We start from the raw sequence: 13,812 nt of genomic DNA on the forward strand, positions 1-13,812 counted from the left end.
AGTAACAAGATATAGGAATAGGTTTTACCCCTTTTAACTGGCACACAAAAGGGTAAAAACCTCATTACTATATCTTGTTTACTGGCAAAGGAGGTCTCAATGTAAATGCTCACCCCGAGCACCTCAATAACTCTGATGGTGCGCTGTTGTTGAGTTGTACGCCTTTTGGCGTCTTCTGGTCCAACACCAGTGGAGAGACTAAAGGGCTCTAAGAAAAGCCGTCTCGGGTGTGGACCAATCAAACTCAAGGACAGTGCCAATAATATTATCATCATCAGAGTTGTCTTTTTTTGTTTGCATTTTGACTGCGTTGTGTTGTGGTTATTGCAAACACGATGCCTTGAATAAAGGCGTCAGTTTTTGTGCCAGTTAAAAGGGTAAAAACCTCTTCCTATATCTTGTTACTGGCAAAGGAGGTCTCATAATGTAAATTCTCACCCCGAGCCCTCAATAACTCTGATAGTGTGCTGTTGTTGAGTTGTACGCCTTTTGGCGTCTTCTGGTCCAACACCAGTGGAGAGACTAAAGGGGCTCTAAGAAAAGCCGTCTCTGGTGTGGACCAATCAAATTCAAGGACAGTGCCAATATTATTATCAGGGTTGTCTCTTTTTGTTTGCATTTTGACTGCTTGTGTTGTGGTTATTGAAAACATGATGCCTTGAATAAAGGTGTCAGTTTTTGTGCCAGTTAAAAGGGTAAAAACCTCATTCCTATATCTTGTTACTGGCAAAGGAGGTCTCATAATGTAAATGCTCACCCCCCGAGCCCTCAATAACTCTGATAGTGCGCTGTTGTTGAGTTGTACGCCTTTTGGCGTCTTCTGGTCCAACACCAGTGGAGAGACTAAAGGGGCTCTAAGAAAAGCCGTCTCTGGTGTGGACCAATCAAATTCAAGGACAGTGCCAATATTATTATCATCAGTTGTCTTTTTTTTTGGTTTGCATTTTGACTGCTTGTGTTGTGGTTATTGCAAACACGATGCCAACAACACAGTTTAAGATGCTTACCTGGCGGACCAGAAGTGTTTAAATTTCGTGTTCAACCTCCAGATTGAACCATACCAGCATAAATTTCGATTTGAAGCTTTCGTGACTGCAAGGATTCATCTTCTTTGGTTCTTTCGGTAAGGTCACCACCACCACGTAGAATGAGAATAAAATAATAAATTGATCAAATAAAATAACGCAGTAATGATGTTCTCACGACGTTTTGGCCACAACGCAAGCGGCCTTCATCAGGTGAAGGGGACGAGACCGTCTGTTAAATGGAACTGTCTCATTCTACGTGGTGGTGACTTTACCGAAAGAACCAAAGAAGACATACCAGCATGGACAAGGGTGAACAAATACTCACTTGGACCTCGTATTTGCTCACTCTTTGTCCATGCTGGTATGATTCAGAGTTATTGAGGGCTCGGGGCGAGCATTTACATTATGAGACCTCCTTTGCCAGTAACAAGATATAGTAATGAGGTTTTTACCCTTTTAACTGGCACAAAAACTGACGCCTTTATTCAAGGCATCGTGTTTGCAATAACCACAAACACAAGCAGTCAAAATGCAAACAAAAAGAGACAACTCTGATAATAATAATATTGGCACTGTCCTTGAGTTTGATTGGTCCACACCCGAGACGGCTTTTCTTAGAGCCCCTTTAGTCTCTCCACTGGTGTTGGACCAGAAGACGCCAAAAGGCGTACAACTCAACAACAGCGCACTATCAGAGTTATTGAGGTGCTCGGGGTGAGCATTTACATTATGAGACCTCCTTTGCCAGTAAACAAGATATAGTAATGAGGTTTTTACCCCTTTTAACTGGCCCCAAAAACTGACGCCTTTATTCAAGGCATCGTGTTTGCAATAACCACAACACAAGCGGTCAAAAATGCAAACAAAAAGAGACAACTCTGATGATAATAATATTGGCACTGTCCTTGAATTTGATTGGTCCACACCAGAGAGACGGCTTTTCTTAGAGCCCTTTAGTCTCTCCACTGGTGTTGGACCAGAAGACGCCAAAAGGCGTACAGCTCAATAAAACAGCGCACCATCAGAGTTATTGAGGTGCTCGGGGTGAGGATTTACATTATGAGACCTCCTTTGCCAGTAAACAAGATATAGTAATGAGGTTTTTACCCTTTTAACTGGCCCCAAAAACTGACGCCTTTATTCAAGGCATCGTGTTTGCAATAACCACAAACACAAGCAGTCAAAATGCAAACAAAAAGAGACAACTCTGATAATGATATTAATATTGGCACTGTCCTTGAATTTGATTGGTCCACACCAGAGACAGCTTTTCTTAGAGCCCCTTAGTCTCTCCACTGGTGTTGGACCAGAAGACGCCAAAAGGCGTACAACTCAATAAAACAGCGCACTATCAGAGTTATTGAGGGCTCGGAGCGAGCATTTACATTATGAGACCTCCTTTGCCAGTAAACAAGATATAGTAATGAGGTTTTTACCCTTTTGTGTGCCAGTTAAAAGGGGTAAAACCTATTACCTATATCTTGTTACTGGCAAAGGAGGTCTCATAACTGTGTTGTTGGCCTGACTGGGGATGTGCTTCACGTTAAAAACATTCTTTCTCTCAAGTTTGTAGAATTCTCGTCTCTCCATACTCGTGTTGAGTTGACCTCCCGTGATTTGTCTCCTCGACCCCCGATGATGATGATGATGACGGCTTGTGTTGCGGTCGAAACGTGATTGATTTTCGTTTTAGCGTAATTTTGCGGTATTCCTACAAAGGTGACTTTAACCGGGGAAAAAAAAACCACGGAGTAATTTATGCAGTCACGGAAGCTTTAATTCGTCTTTGTTATTGGTTTGTTTGTTCGTTACAAACCGCCCGCTATCGTTTAATAATAATAATACAATTGTGTTTTCCCGTTTGTTGTGGTTGTTGTTGTTGTGGTGGTGGTGTTTGTTGTTGTTGTGGTGTTTGTTGTGGTGGTGGTGTTTGTTGTGGTTGTTGTTGTGGTGGTGTTTGTTGTGGTCGTGGTGTTTGTTGTGGTTGTTGTTGTGGTGGTGGTGTTTGTTGTGGTTGTTGTTGTGGTGGTGGTGTTTGTTGTGGTTGTTGTTGTGGTGGTGTTTGTGGTGGTGGTGGTGGTAGTGTTCGTTGTGGTGTTTGTTGTTGTGGTGGTGGTGGTGGTGGTGTTGTGGTGGTGTTGTGGTGTGATGGTGGTGTTCGTTGTGGTGTTTGTTGTTGTGGTGGTGGTGTTGTGGTGTGATGGTGGTGTTCGTTGTGGTGTTTGTTGTTGTGGTGGTGGTGTTTGTTGTGGTGTTTGTTGTGGTGGTGTTGTGGTGTGGTGGTGTTTGTTGTTGTGGTGTTTGTGGTGGTGTTTGTTGTTATGGTGTTTGTTGTTGTGGTGGTGTTTGTTGTGGTGGTGTTTGTTGTGGTGGTGGTGTGGTGTTTGTTGTTGTGGTTGTGTTTGTTGTGGTGGTGTTTGTTGTTGTGGTTGTGTTTGTTGTTTATACCCTACCTACACTACTACACTATACACTACTGCACTATACACTACTACACTACACTATACACTACTACACTATACACTACACTATACTACACTACCCTATACACTTCTATACACTACACTATACACTACTACACTATACACTACTACACTATACACTACTATACACTACACACTACTATACACTACACACTATTATACACTACACTATACACTACTACACTATACACTACTACACTATACACTACACTATACACTACTACACTATACACTACTATACACTACACACTATACACTACTACACTATATACTACTATACACTCCACTGTACACTACACTGCACACTACACTGTACACTACACTGTACACTATACACTACTACACTATACACTGCACTACACATTACTACACTGTACACTACACTGTACACTACACTGCACACTACACTGTACACTACGCTGTACACTACACTACTACACTATACACTACTACACTATACACTACTGCACTACACTATACACTACTGCACTACACTATACACTACTGCACTACACTATACACTACTACACTATACACTACTACACTATACTATACACTACTACACTATACACTACTACACTATGCACTACTACACTGTACACTACTACACTGTACACTGCTACACTGTACACTACTACACTGTACACTACTACACTGTACACTACTACACTGTACACTACTACACTGTACACTACTACTCTATACACTATACACTACTACACTATACACTACTACACTATACTACTATACACTACACTATACACTACACTATACACTACTACACTATACACTACACTACAAACTACACTACTACACTATACACTACTACACTATACACTATACTACTATACACTACACACTACACTACACTATACACTACACTATACACTACTACACTACACTATACACTACTACACTACACTATACACTACTACACTACACTATACACTACTACACTACACTATACACTACTACACTACACTATACACTACACTATACACTACACTATACACTACACTATACACTACTACACTATACACCACTACACTATACACTACACTATACACTACCACACTATACACTACTACACACTACACTATACTACTACACTACACTATACACTACACACTACACTACTAGGGGCTGTGTGAGTCTGAGCGAGCTCTGGCGAGGTAGGGGGGCCACTCTGTAGTGGTCCAGCAGCCCTGAGAGCAACTTGAAGTGGGGGGCCCCATCGCTGACATCCAGAGACACGAGGGGGCCCTGGTGGGGGGGGGGGGGGAGTGGGGGGGAGGGAATCAGAGAAGCTATAAAGCTCTTTGTTTAAGTTACCTGACTCACCCACCCACTTACCCACCCGTTCACCCACTAATTCACCCAGCCACTCATTCACCCACCCACCAATTCACCCAGCCACTAATTCACCCACCCACCAATTCACCCAGCCACTAATTCACCCAACCACCAATTCACCCAGCCACTAATTCACCCACCCACTAATTCACCCACCCACTAATCCACCCACTCACTCACCCAGGAATCCACCCACTAATCCACCCACTCACCCACTAATCCACCTACTCACCCACCCACTCAATCACTCACCGACTCACCCACCCACTCACCCACCCACCCATTCGGAACACTCACTCACCCACGCACTCACCCACTCACTCACCCTCTCACTCACCCTCTCACTCACCCACTCACTCACCCACCCACCCATTCACCCACTCACTCACCCACTCACTCACTCACCGACTCACTCACTCACCCTCTCACTCACCCACTCACTCACCCACCCACCCATTCACCCACTCACTCACCCACTCACTCACTCACCGACTCACTTACTCACCCACTCACTCACCCACTCACCCTCCCACTCACTCACCCACCCACTCACCCACTCACTCACCCACTCACCCTCCCACTCACTCACCCACCCACTCACCCACTCACTCACCCACTCACCCACTCACCCACTCACTCACCCACCCACTCACCCACCCACTCACCCACCCACTCACTCACCCACCCACTCACCCACTCACTCACCCACCCACTCACCCACTCACTCACCCACTCACCCACCCACCCACTCACCCACCCACTCACCCACTCACTCACTCACCCACTCACCGCTCGAAAGATTTTGAAGTTCCTCAACTTTCTGCACTCCCCATCCCACACGACGAGCACCTGGACACAACATCACACAGATAGAGGTAAAGCTCCCCCAGGTAGCCTCACACGAGGCCTAGGGGCAAGTGCTGTTGGCCAGGCAAAGACAAAGCTCCCCCAGGTAGCCTCAGACGGGGCTGTAGGGGCAAGTGCTGTTGGCCAGGCAAAGACAAAGCTCCCCCAGGTAGCCTCAGACGGGCTGTAGGGGCAAGTGCTGATGGCCAGGTAAAGACAAAGCTCCCCCAGGTAGCCTCACACGAGGCTGTAGGGGCAAGTGCTGATGGCCAGGTAAAGACAAAGCTCCCCCAGGTAGCCTCAGACGGGGCTGTAGGGGCAAGTGCTGATGGCCATGTAAAGACAAAGCTCCCCCAGGTAGCCTCACACGGGGCCTAGGGGCAAGTGCTGTTGGCCAGGTAAAGACAAAGCTCCCCCAGGTAGCCTCACACGGGGCCTAGGGGCAAGTGCTGATGGCCAGGTAAAGACAAAACTCCCCCAGGTAGCCTCACACGGGGCTGTAGGGGCAAGTGCTGATGGGCAGGTAAAGACAAAGCTCCCCCAGGTAGCCTCACACGGGGCTGTAGGGGCAAGTGCTGATGGCCAGGTAAAGACAAAGCTCCCCCAGGTAGCCTCACACGGGAGAGTGAATGGGTGAATGAGTGGACGAGTGAGTGAATTGATGAATGAGCGATTTAGTGAGTGAATGGGTGAGTGAATAAATGGGCAAATGAGTGAGTGAATTAGTGGGTGAGCGAATTGGTGAATGAGTGAATGGATGAGTGGATGAGTGAGTGAATGAGTGAATGGATGAGTGAGTGAATGGATGAGTGGGTGAGTGAGTGAATGAGTGAGTGAATAAATGGATGAGTGAGTGGATGAATGAGTGGATGAGTGAGTGAATGAGTGATTGGATGATTGAGTGGATGAGTGAGTGAGTGTATGAGTGAGTGGATGAGTGAGTGAATGAATGAGTGGATGAGTGAGTGAATGAGTGGATGAGTGAGTGAATGAATGAGTGGATGAGTGAGTGAGTGGATGAGTGAATGAGTGAGTGAGTGGATGAATGAGTGGATGAGTGAGTGAATGAATAAGTGAATGAGTGGATAAATGAGTGGATGAATGAGGGGTCACCTGTTGATCACTGCTAGCGGAGTTCCTGATGCAGTAGAGTCCATGTGTGAGTCCAGCATTCTTCATTCTCCTGCCTCACCACACGCTCACCTGGTGAGTACTCACACACTCACCCACTCACTCACTCACCCACTCACTCACTCACCCACCCACCCACCCACTCACCCACCCACACACTCACCCACCCACCCACCCACTCACCCACCCACACACTCACTCACTCACCCACTCACTCACTCACCCACTCACCCACTCACTCACTCACTCACCCACTCACTCACTCACCCACCCACCCACCCACTCACCCACCCACCCACCCACTCACCCACCCACCCACACACTCACTCACCCACCCACCCACTCACCCACCCACCCACCCACTCACCCACCCACCATTCGGCCTCATCTCCTGATGTGGTGTCGAGAAAGATGGTTGAAGGCATCGCGTCCTCTGGCTGGTGAAAAACACGCAGACACACAGGTAAAGACAAAGTTCCCCCAGGTAGCCTCACACGGGGCTGTAGGGGCAAGTGCTGATGATCAGGTAAAGACAAAGCTCCCCCAGGTAGCCTCACACGGGGCTGTAGGGGCAAGTGCTGATGGACAGGTAAAGACAAAGCTCCCCCAGGTAGCCTCACGTGGGGCTGTAGGGGAAAGTGCTGTTACATACAAAGACAAAGCTCCCCCAGGTAGCCTCTGGCAGGGCAGTAGGAGCAAGTGCTGTTACACACACAGACAAAGCTCCCCCAGGTAACCTCTAACAGACTGTAGGGGCAAGTGCTGTTCGTTGCGAATAGCAGCAGCAGCAGCGTCTATGCAGGCTACCAACACTGTGGCTACACACACAGAGGGGGTGGGTGGTCAGCACCACCACGCCCGGCCGCCTTTGTCTCTCCCCCAGTGTCACACAGACACACACACAAACACACACACTCACACCTACTCACTCATTCACTCACTCAGTCACTCTCACACTCACCTACTCACCCACTCACCCAGCCATTCACTCACCCACTCACTCACTCACTGATCCACTCACCCACTCACTCACCCACTCACCCACCCACTCACCCACTCACTCACTCACCCACCCACTCACTCACTCAGTCACTCACCCACTCACCCACTCACTCAGTCACTGTCACACTCACCTACTCACCCACTCATCCACTCACTCACTCACCCACTCACCACCCACTCACTCACTCACCCACTCACTCACTCACCCACCCACTCACTCACTCACCCACTCACTCAGTCACTGTCACACTCACCTACTCACCCACTCACCCACTCACTCACCCACTCACCCACTCACTCACTCACTCACCCACTCACCCACTCACCCACCCACTCACTCACCCACTCACCCACTAACTCACCCACTCACCCACCCACTCACTCACTCACCCACCCACTCACCCACCCACCCACTCACCCACCTACTCACCCACCCACTCACCCACTCATTCACTCACTGATCCACTCACCCACCCACTCACCCACCCACTCACCCACCCACTCACCCACCCACTCACCCACTCACCCACCCACTCACTCACCCACCCACTCACTCACCCACCCACCCACTCACCCACCCACCCACTCACCCACCCACTCACCCACCCACTCACCCACCCACCCACTCACCCACCCACCCACTCACCCACTCACCCACTCACTCACCCACTCACCCACCCACCCACTAACCCACCCACCACCCACCCACTAACCCACCCACCCACCTGAATGTAGTCATCAGAGTCACTATCGATTTGTAACTTGTGGAAGCTCTCACCCTCTGGCTGCGGCCTTGACAGCGGCCTGAATGGGATGTGGGAGAATCATCATCATCAGCAACATCATCATCAGCATCATCAGCAGCATCATCATCAGCATCATCATCAGCAGCAGCAACATCATCAGCAGCAGCATCAGCAACATCATCAGCAGCAGCAGCATCATCAACATCATCATCAGCATCATCAGCAGCAGCAGCATCATCAGCAACATCATCATCAGCAGCAGCAGCATCAGCAACATCAGCAGCAGCAGCAGCATCATCAACATCATCATCAGCATCATCAGCAGCAGCAGCATCATCATCAGCATCATCATCAGCAACATCATCGTCAGCATCATCAGCATCATCATCAGCATCATCATCAGCAACATCATCAGCAGCAACATCATCAGCATCATCATCAGCAGCATCAGCAGCAGCAGCAACATCAGCAGCAGCAGCATCATCATCATCAGCAGCAGCATCATCAGCATCATCATCATCAGCAACATCATCATCAGCAGCAGCATCAGCAACATCATCAGCAGCATCATCAGCATCATCAGCAGCAGCAGCATCATCAGCAGCAGCAGCAACATCATCATCAGCAGCAGCATCATCAGCATTAGCATCATCATCAGCAGCAGCATCATCAGCATCAGCAGCAGCAGCATCATCATCAGCAGCAGCATCATCATCATCAGCAACATCATCATCAGCAGCAGCAGCATCATCAGCATCATCATCATCAGCAGCAGCATCATCAGCATCAGCAGCAGCAGCATCATCATCAGCAGCAGCATCATCATCATCAGCAACATCATCATCATCAGCATCATCATCAGCAGCAGCATCATCAGCAGCAGCATCAGCATCATCAGCACCATCAGCAGCAGCAGCAGCATCATCATCAGCAGCAGCATCATCGGCACCATCAGCAGCAGCATCATCATCAGCAGGAGCAGCAGCATCAATATCTGCATCGTCAGCATCGTCACCATTATCATCATCAGCATCATCATCATCAGCACCAACTCCTAAGACAAAGCTCCCCCAGGTAGCCTCTAACAGTGCTGTAGGGGCAAGTGCTGAGACACAGACAAAGCTCCCCCAGGTAGCCTCTAGCAGGGCTGTAGGGGGCAAGTGCTGAGACACAGACAAAGCTCCCCCAGGTAGCCTCTAGCAGGGCTGTAGGGGGCAAGTGCTGAGACACAGACAAAGCTACCCCAGGTAGCCTCTAGCAGGGCTGTAGGGGCAAGTGCTGAGACACAGACAAAGCTCCCCCAGGTAGCCTCTAGCTGGGCTGTAGGGGCAAGTGCTGAGACACAGACAAAGCTCCCCCAGGTAGCCTCTAGCAGGGCTGTAGGGGGCAAGTGCTGAGACACAGACAAAGCTACCCCAGGTAGCCTCTAGCAGGGCTGTAGGGGCAAGTGCTGAGACACAGACAAAGCTCCCCCAGGTAGCCTCTAGCTGGGCTGTAGGGGCAAGTGCTGAGACACAGACAAAGCTCCCCCAGGTAGCCTCTAGCAGGGCTGTAGGGGGCAAGTGCTGAGACACAGACAAAGCTACCCCAGGTAGCCTCTAGCAGGGCTGTAGGGGCAAGTGCTGAGACACAGACAAAGCTCCCCCGTGTAGCCTCTAGCAGGGCTGTAGGGGCAAGTGCTGAGACACAGACAAAGCTCCCCCGTGTAGCCTCTAGCAGGGCTGTAGGGGCAAGTGCTGTTAGCAGCAGCAGCGTCTGAAGGCTACCGGCACTGTGGTTACACACACAGAGGGGGTGGGTGGCTACCAGCACCACCACGCCCGGCCGTCTTTGTCTCTCCCCCAGTGCTAGCGATGTTCACTGCACACACAGCTACACCAGCTACTCATTTGAGGCTGAGTCGACCTAGGGGAGGCCCAGGACCGGTTCAAGTTGGCCGTGAGCGGGAATCGAACTCGGGACGCTGAGTTCGTAGCGCTAACCACTACACCCACCACTCCCAATCACCACCACCACCTGCACCACCACCACCTTCACCACCACCACCATCACCAACACCCCCACCACCTCCACCACCACCCCCACCACCACCACCACCACCATAACCACCACCACCATAACCACCTTCACCACCACCACCTCCACCACCCTCACCACCACCACCACAACCACCCTCACCACCACCACCTCCACCACCACCATAACCACCACCACAACCACCACCTTCACCACCACCACCCCCACCACCATAACCACCACCACCCCCACCACCACCACTACCACCACCCTCACCACCACCACCACCACCACCTCCACCACCACCACCACCTCCAACATCACCCTCACCACCACCCCCACCACCACCCCCACCACCACCCTCACCACCACCACCACCACCATAACCACAACCACCACCTTCACCACCACCACCCCCACCACCACCACCACCACCACCCCCCACCACCGCCACCACCACCCCCACCACCACCACCATAACCACCACCACAACCACCACCTTCACCACCACCACCCCCACCACCACAACCACCACCCTCACCACCACCACCACCACCACAACCACCACCACAACCACCACCACCACCCCCACCACCACCTCTACCGTGGTGGTGCTTTGGTGGTGGTGATGGTTGTTGTTGTTGCCGCTGGCATGAGAGCTTTCCCCCTCGCGGTTGTTGTTGTTGTTGTTGCTGTTGTTGTTGTAGTTGTTGTTGATGCTGCTGCTGCTGCTGCTACTGCTGCCCAGGGCAGTGGAGGAGATCTCTGCTGAGGGCCTATAGCGGTGCCTGCTATAGGCCGCTTGAAGTAGCCCAGCTCCTGGTGGTGGTGGTGTTGTTGTGGTTGTTGTTGTTGTGGTTGTTGTTGTTGTTGTGGTTGTTGTGGTGGTGGTTTCGGTGGTGGCTTTGGTGGCATCAGCGCTGGTCTTTTGGTGGTGGCGGTGGTGGCGGTGAATTTATTGGCAGGCGATGGTGATGGTGATGATGCCAACAGCAGTTGTGGTGGTGGTGGTTGTTGTTGTGGTTTTGGTTGTGGTGAAAGACCACCTGCAAGACAGCACCACACAGAGACCCATAGACTCATCATCACCACACAGAGACCCATAGACTCACCATCACCACACAGTGAGTTGGTGGGTGAGTGAGTGGGTGAGCGAGAGGGTGGGTGAGTGAGTGGGTGAGCGAGTGAATGAGTGGGTGAGTTGGTGAGTGAGTGGGTAGGTGAGTGAGTGGGTGAGTGAGTGAGTTGGTGAGTGAGTTGGTGAGTTGGTGAGTGAGTGAGTGGGTGAGTTAGTTGGTGAGTGAGTGAGTGAGTAGATGAGTGGGTGGGTGAGTGAGTGGGTGAGTGAGTGAGTGGGTGGGTGAGTGAGTGAGTTGGTGATTGAGTGAGTGAGTTAGTTGGTGAGTGAGTGAGTAGGTGAGTGAGTGAATGGGTGATTAAGTAAGTGAGTGAGTTAGTTGGTGAGTAAGTGGGTGAGTGGGTGGGTGAGTGAGTGAGTGAGTGGGTGAATGAGTGAGTGAGTTAGTTGGTGAGTGAGTGAGTGAGTGGGTGGGTGAGTGAGTGAGTGGGTGGGTGAGTGAGTGTGTGAGTGAGTGAGTTAGTTGGTGAGTGAGTGAGTGGGTGAGTGAGTGAGTGAGTGGGTGAGTGAGTGAGTGAGTGGGTGAGTGAGTGAGTTGGTGATTGAGTGAGTGAGTGGGTGGGTGAGTGGGTGGGTTAGTGAGTGGCTGGGTGAGTGAGTGGGTGAATGGGTGGGTGAGTGAGTGAGTGGGTGAGTGAGTGAGTAAGTGAGTTAGTTGGTGAGTGAGTGAGTGAGCGAGCGAGTGGGTGGGTGAGTGAGTGGGTGGGTGCCTGAGTGAGTTGGTGATTGAGTGAGTGAGTTAGTTGGTGAGTGAGTGGGTGAGTGGGTGGGTGAGTGAGTGAGTGAGTGGGTGAATGAGTGAGTGAGTTAGTTGGTGAGTGAGTGAGTGGGTGGGTGAGTGAGTGAGTGGGTGGGTGAGTGAGTGAGTGTGTGAGTGAGTGAGTTAGTTGGTGAGTGAGTGAGTGGGTGAGTGAGTGAGTGAGTGGGTGAGTGAGTGAGTTGGTGATTGAGTGAGTGAGTGGGTGGGTGAGTGGGTGGGTTAGTGAGTGGCTGGGTGAGTGAGTGGGTGAATGGGTGGGTGAGTGAGTGAGTGGGTGAGTGAGTGAGTAAGTGAGTTAGTTGGTGAGTGAGTGAGTGAGCGAGCGAGTGGGTGGGTGAGTGAGTGGGTGGGTGCCTGAGTGAGTTGGTGATTGAGTGAGTGAGTTAGTTGGTGAGTGAGTGAGTGGGTGAGTGAGTGAATTGGTGATTAAGTAAGTGAGTGAGTTAGTTGGTGAGTGAGTGAGTGGGTGAGTGGGTGAGTGAGTGGGTGAGTTAGTTGGTGAGTGAGTGAGTGGGTGAGTGAGTGAGTGAGTGGGTGGGTGAGTGAGTAGGTGGGTGAGTGAGTGAGTGGGTGGGTGAGTGAGTGAGTGAGTGGGTGAGTGAGTGAGTGGGTGAGTGAGTGAGTGAGTGGTGGGTGAGTGAGTGAGTTGGTGATTGAGTGAGTGAGTTAGTTGGTGATTGAGTGAGTGGGTGAGTGGGTGAGTGGGTTGGTGAGTGAGTGGGTGAGTGAGTTGGTGATTGAGTGAGTGGGTGAGTGGGTGAGTGAGTGAGTGGGTGAGTGAGTGAGTGAGTGGGTGATTGAGTGAGTGAGTGAGTGGGTGATTGAGTGAGTGAATGAGTTGGTGAGTGAGTGGGTGAGTGAGCGTGCACCTAGCCTGGCACAGGTGTTTACCTCCTGTCCCACTCTCCAGGTGAGTAGTGAGGTAGTCATCGGGTTGCAGGTAGTCACCATCATCGTCATCATCGCCACTATCCTCATCGTACTCATCAGCATCTGTTCACGAATGCCACACACAGAGTCGCTAATTCCTCAACAACTCACTAACTCACTAACTCACTAACTCACTAACTCACCAACTAACTCACTAACTAACTCACTAACTCACTAACTCACTCACTCACCAACTCACTCACTAACTCACTCACCAACTCACTCACTCACCAACTCACTCACTAACTCACTCACTCACCAACTAACTCACTAACTCATTAACTCACTCACTCGCCAACTAACTCACCAACTCACCAACTCAATCACAAACTAACTCACGCACTCATTAACTCAGTAACTCACTCACTAAGTCATTAAT

At 50.5% G+C, this 13,812-nt stretch overlaps 1 protein-coding gene across 1 annotated transcript in view; it reads right to left on the reverse strand.

Moving 5' to 3' along the window:
• Nucleotides 1–2,783: 2,783 nt before the first annotated feature.
• Nucleotides 2,784–13,812, reverse strand: part of SH3BP2 (SH3 domain binding protein 2) — a 32,785-nt gene continuing 21,756 nt past the window's right edge. The window contains exons 6-12 of the mRNA XM_032944814.2: nt 13,395–13,496; nt 11,210–11,651; nt 8,569–8,647; nt 7,217–7,278; nt 6,824–6,893; nt 5,654–5,713; nt 2,784–4,774 (exon numbers count right to left, since the gene is read on the reverse strand). Coding sequence (XP_032800705.1) covers nt 4,640–4,774; nt 5,654–5,713; nt 6,824–6,893; nt 7,217–7,278; nt 8,569–8,647; nt 11,210–11,651; nt 13,395–13,496 — 950 coding nt within the window. The 3' untranslated portion in view covers nt 2,784–4,639. The remainder of the gene's footprint in view (nt 4,775–5,653; nt 5,714–6,823; nt 6,894–7,216; nt 7,279–8,568; nt 8,648–11,209; nt 11,652–13,394; nt 13,497–13,812) is intronic.

The sequence above is a fragment of the Petromyzon marinus genome, chromosome 83 (assembly GCF_048934315.1).
Source record: "Petromyzon marinus isolate PM22_M1 ecotype Great Lakes invasive population chromosome 83, UKy_Petmar_22M1.pri1.0, whole genome shotgun sequence".
Classification (NCBI taxonomy): domain Eukaryota; kingdom Metazoa; phylum Chordata; class Hyperoartia; order Petromyzontiformes; family Petromyzontidae; genus Petromyzon; species Petromyzon marinus.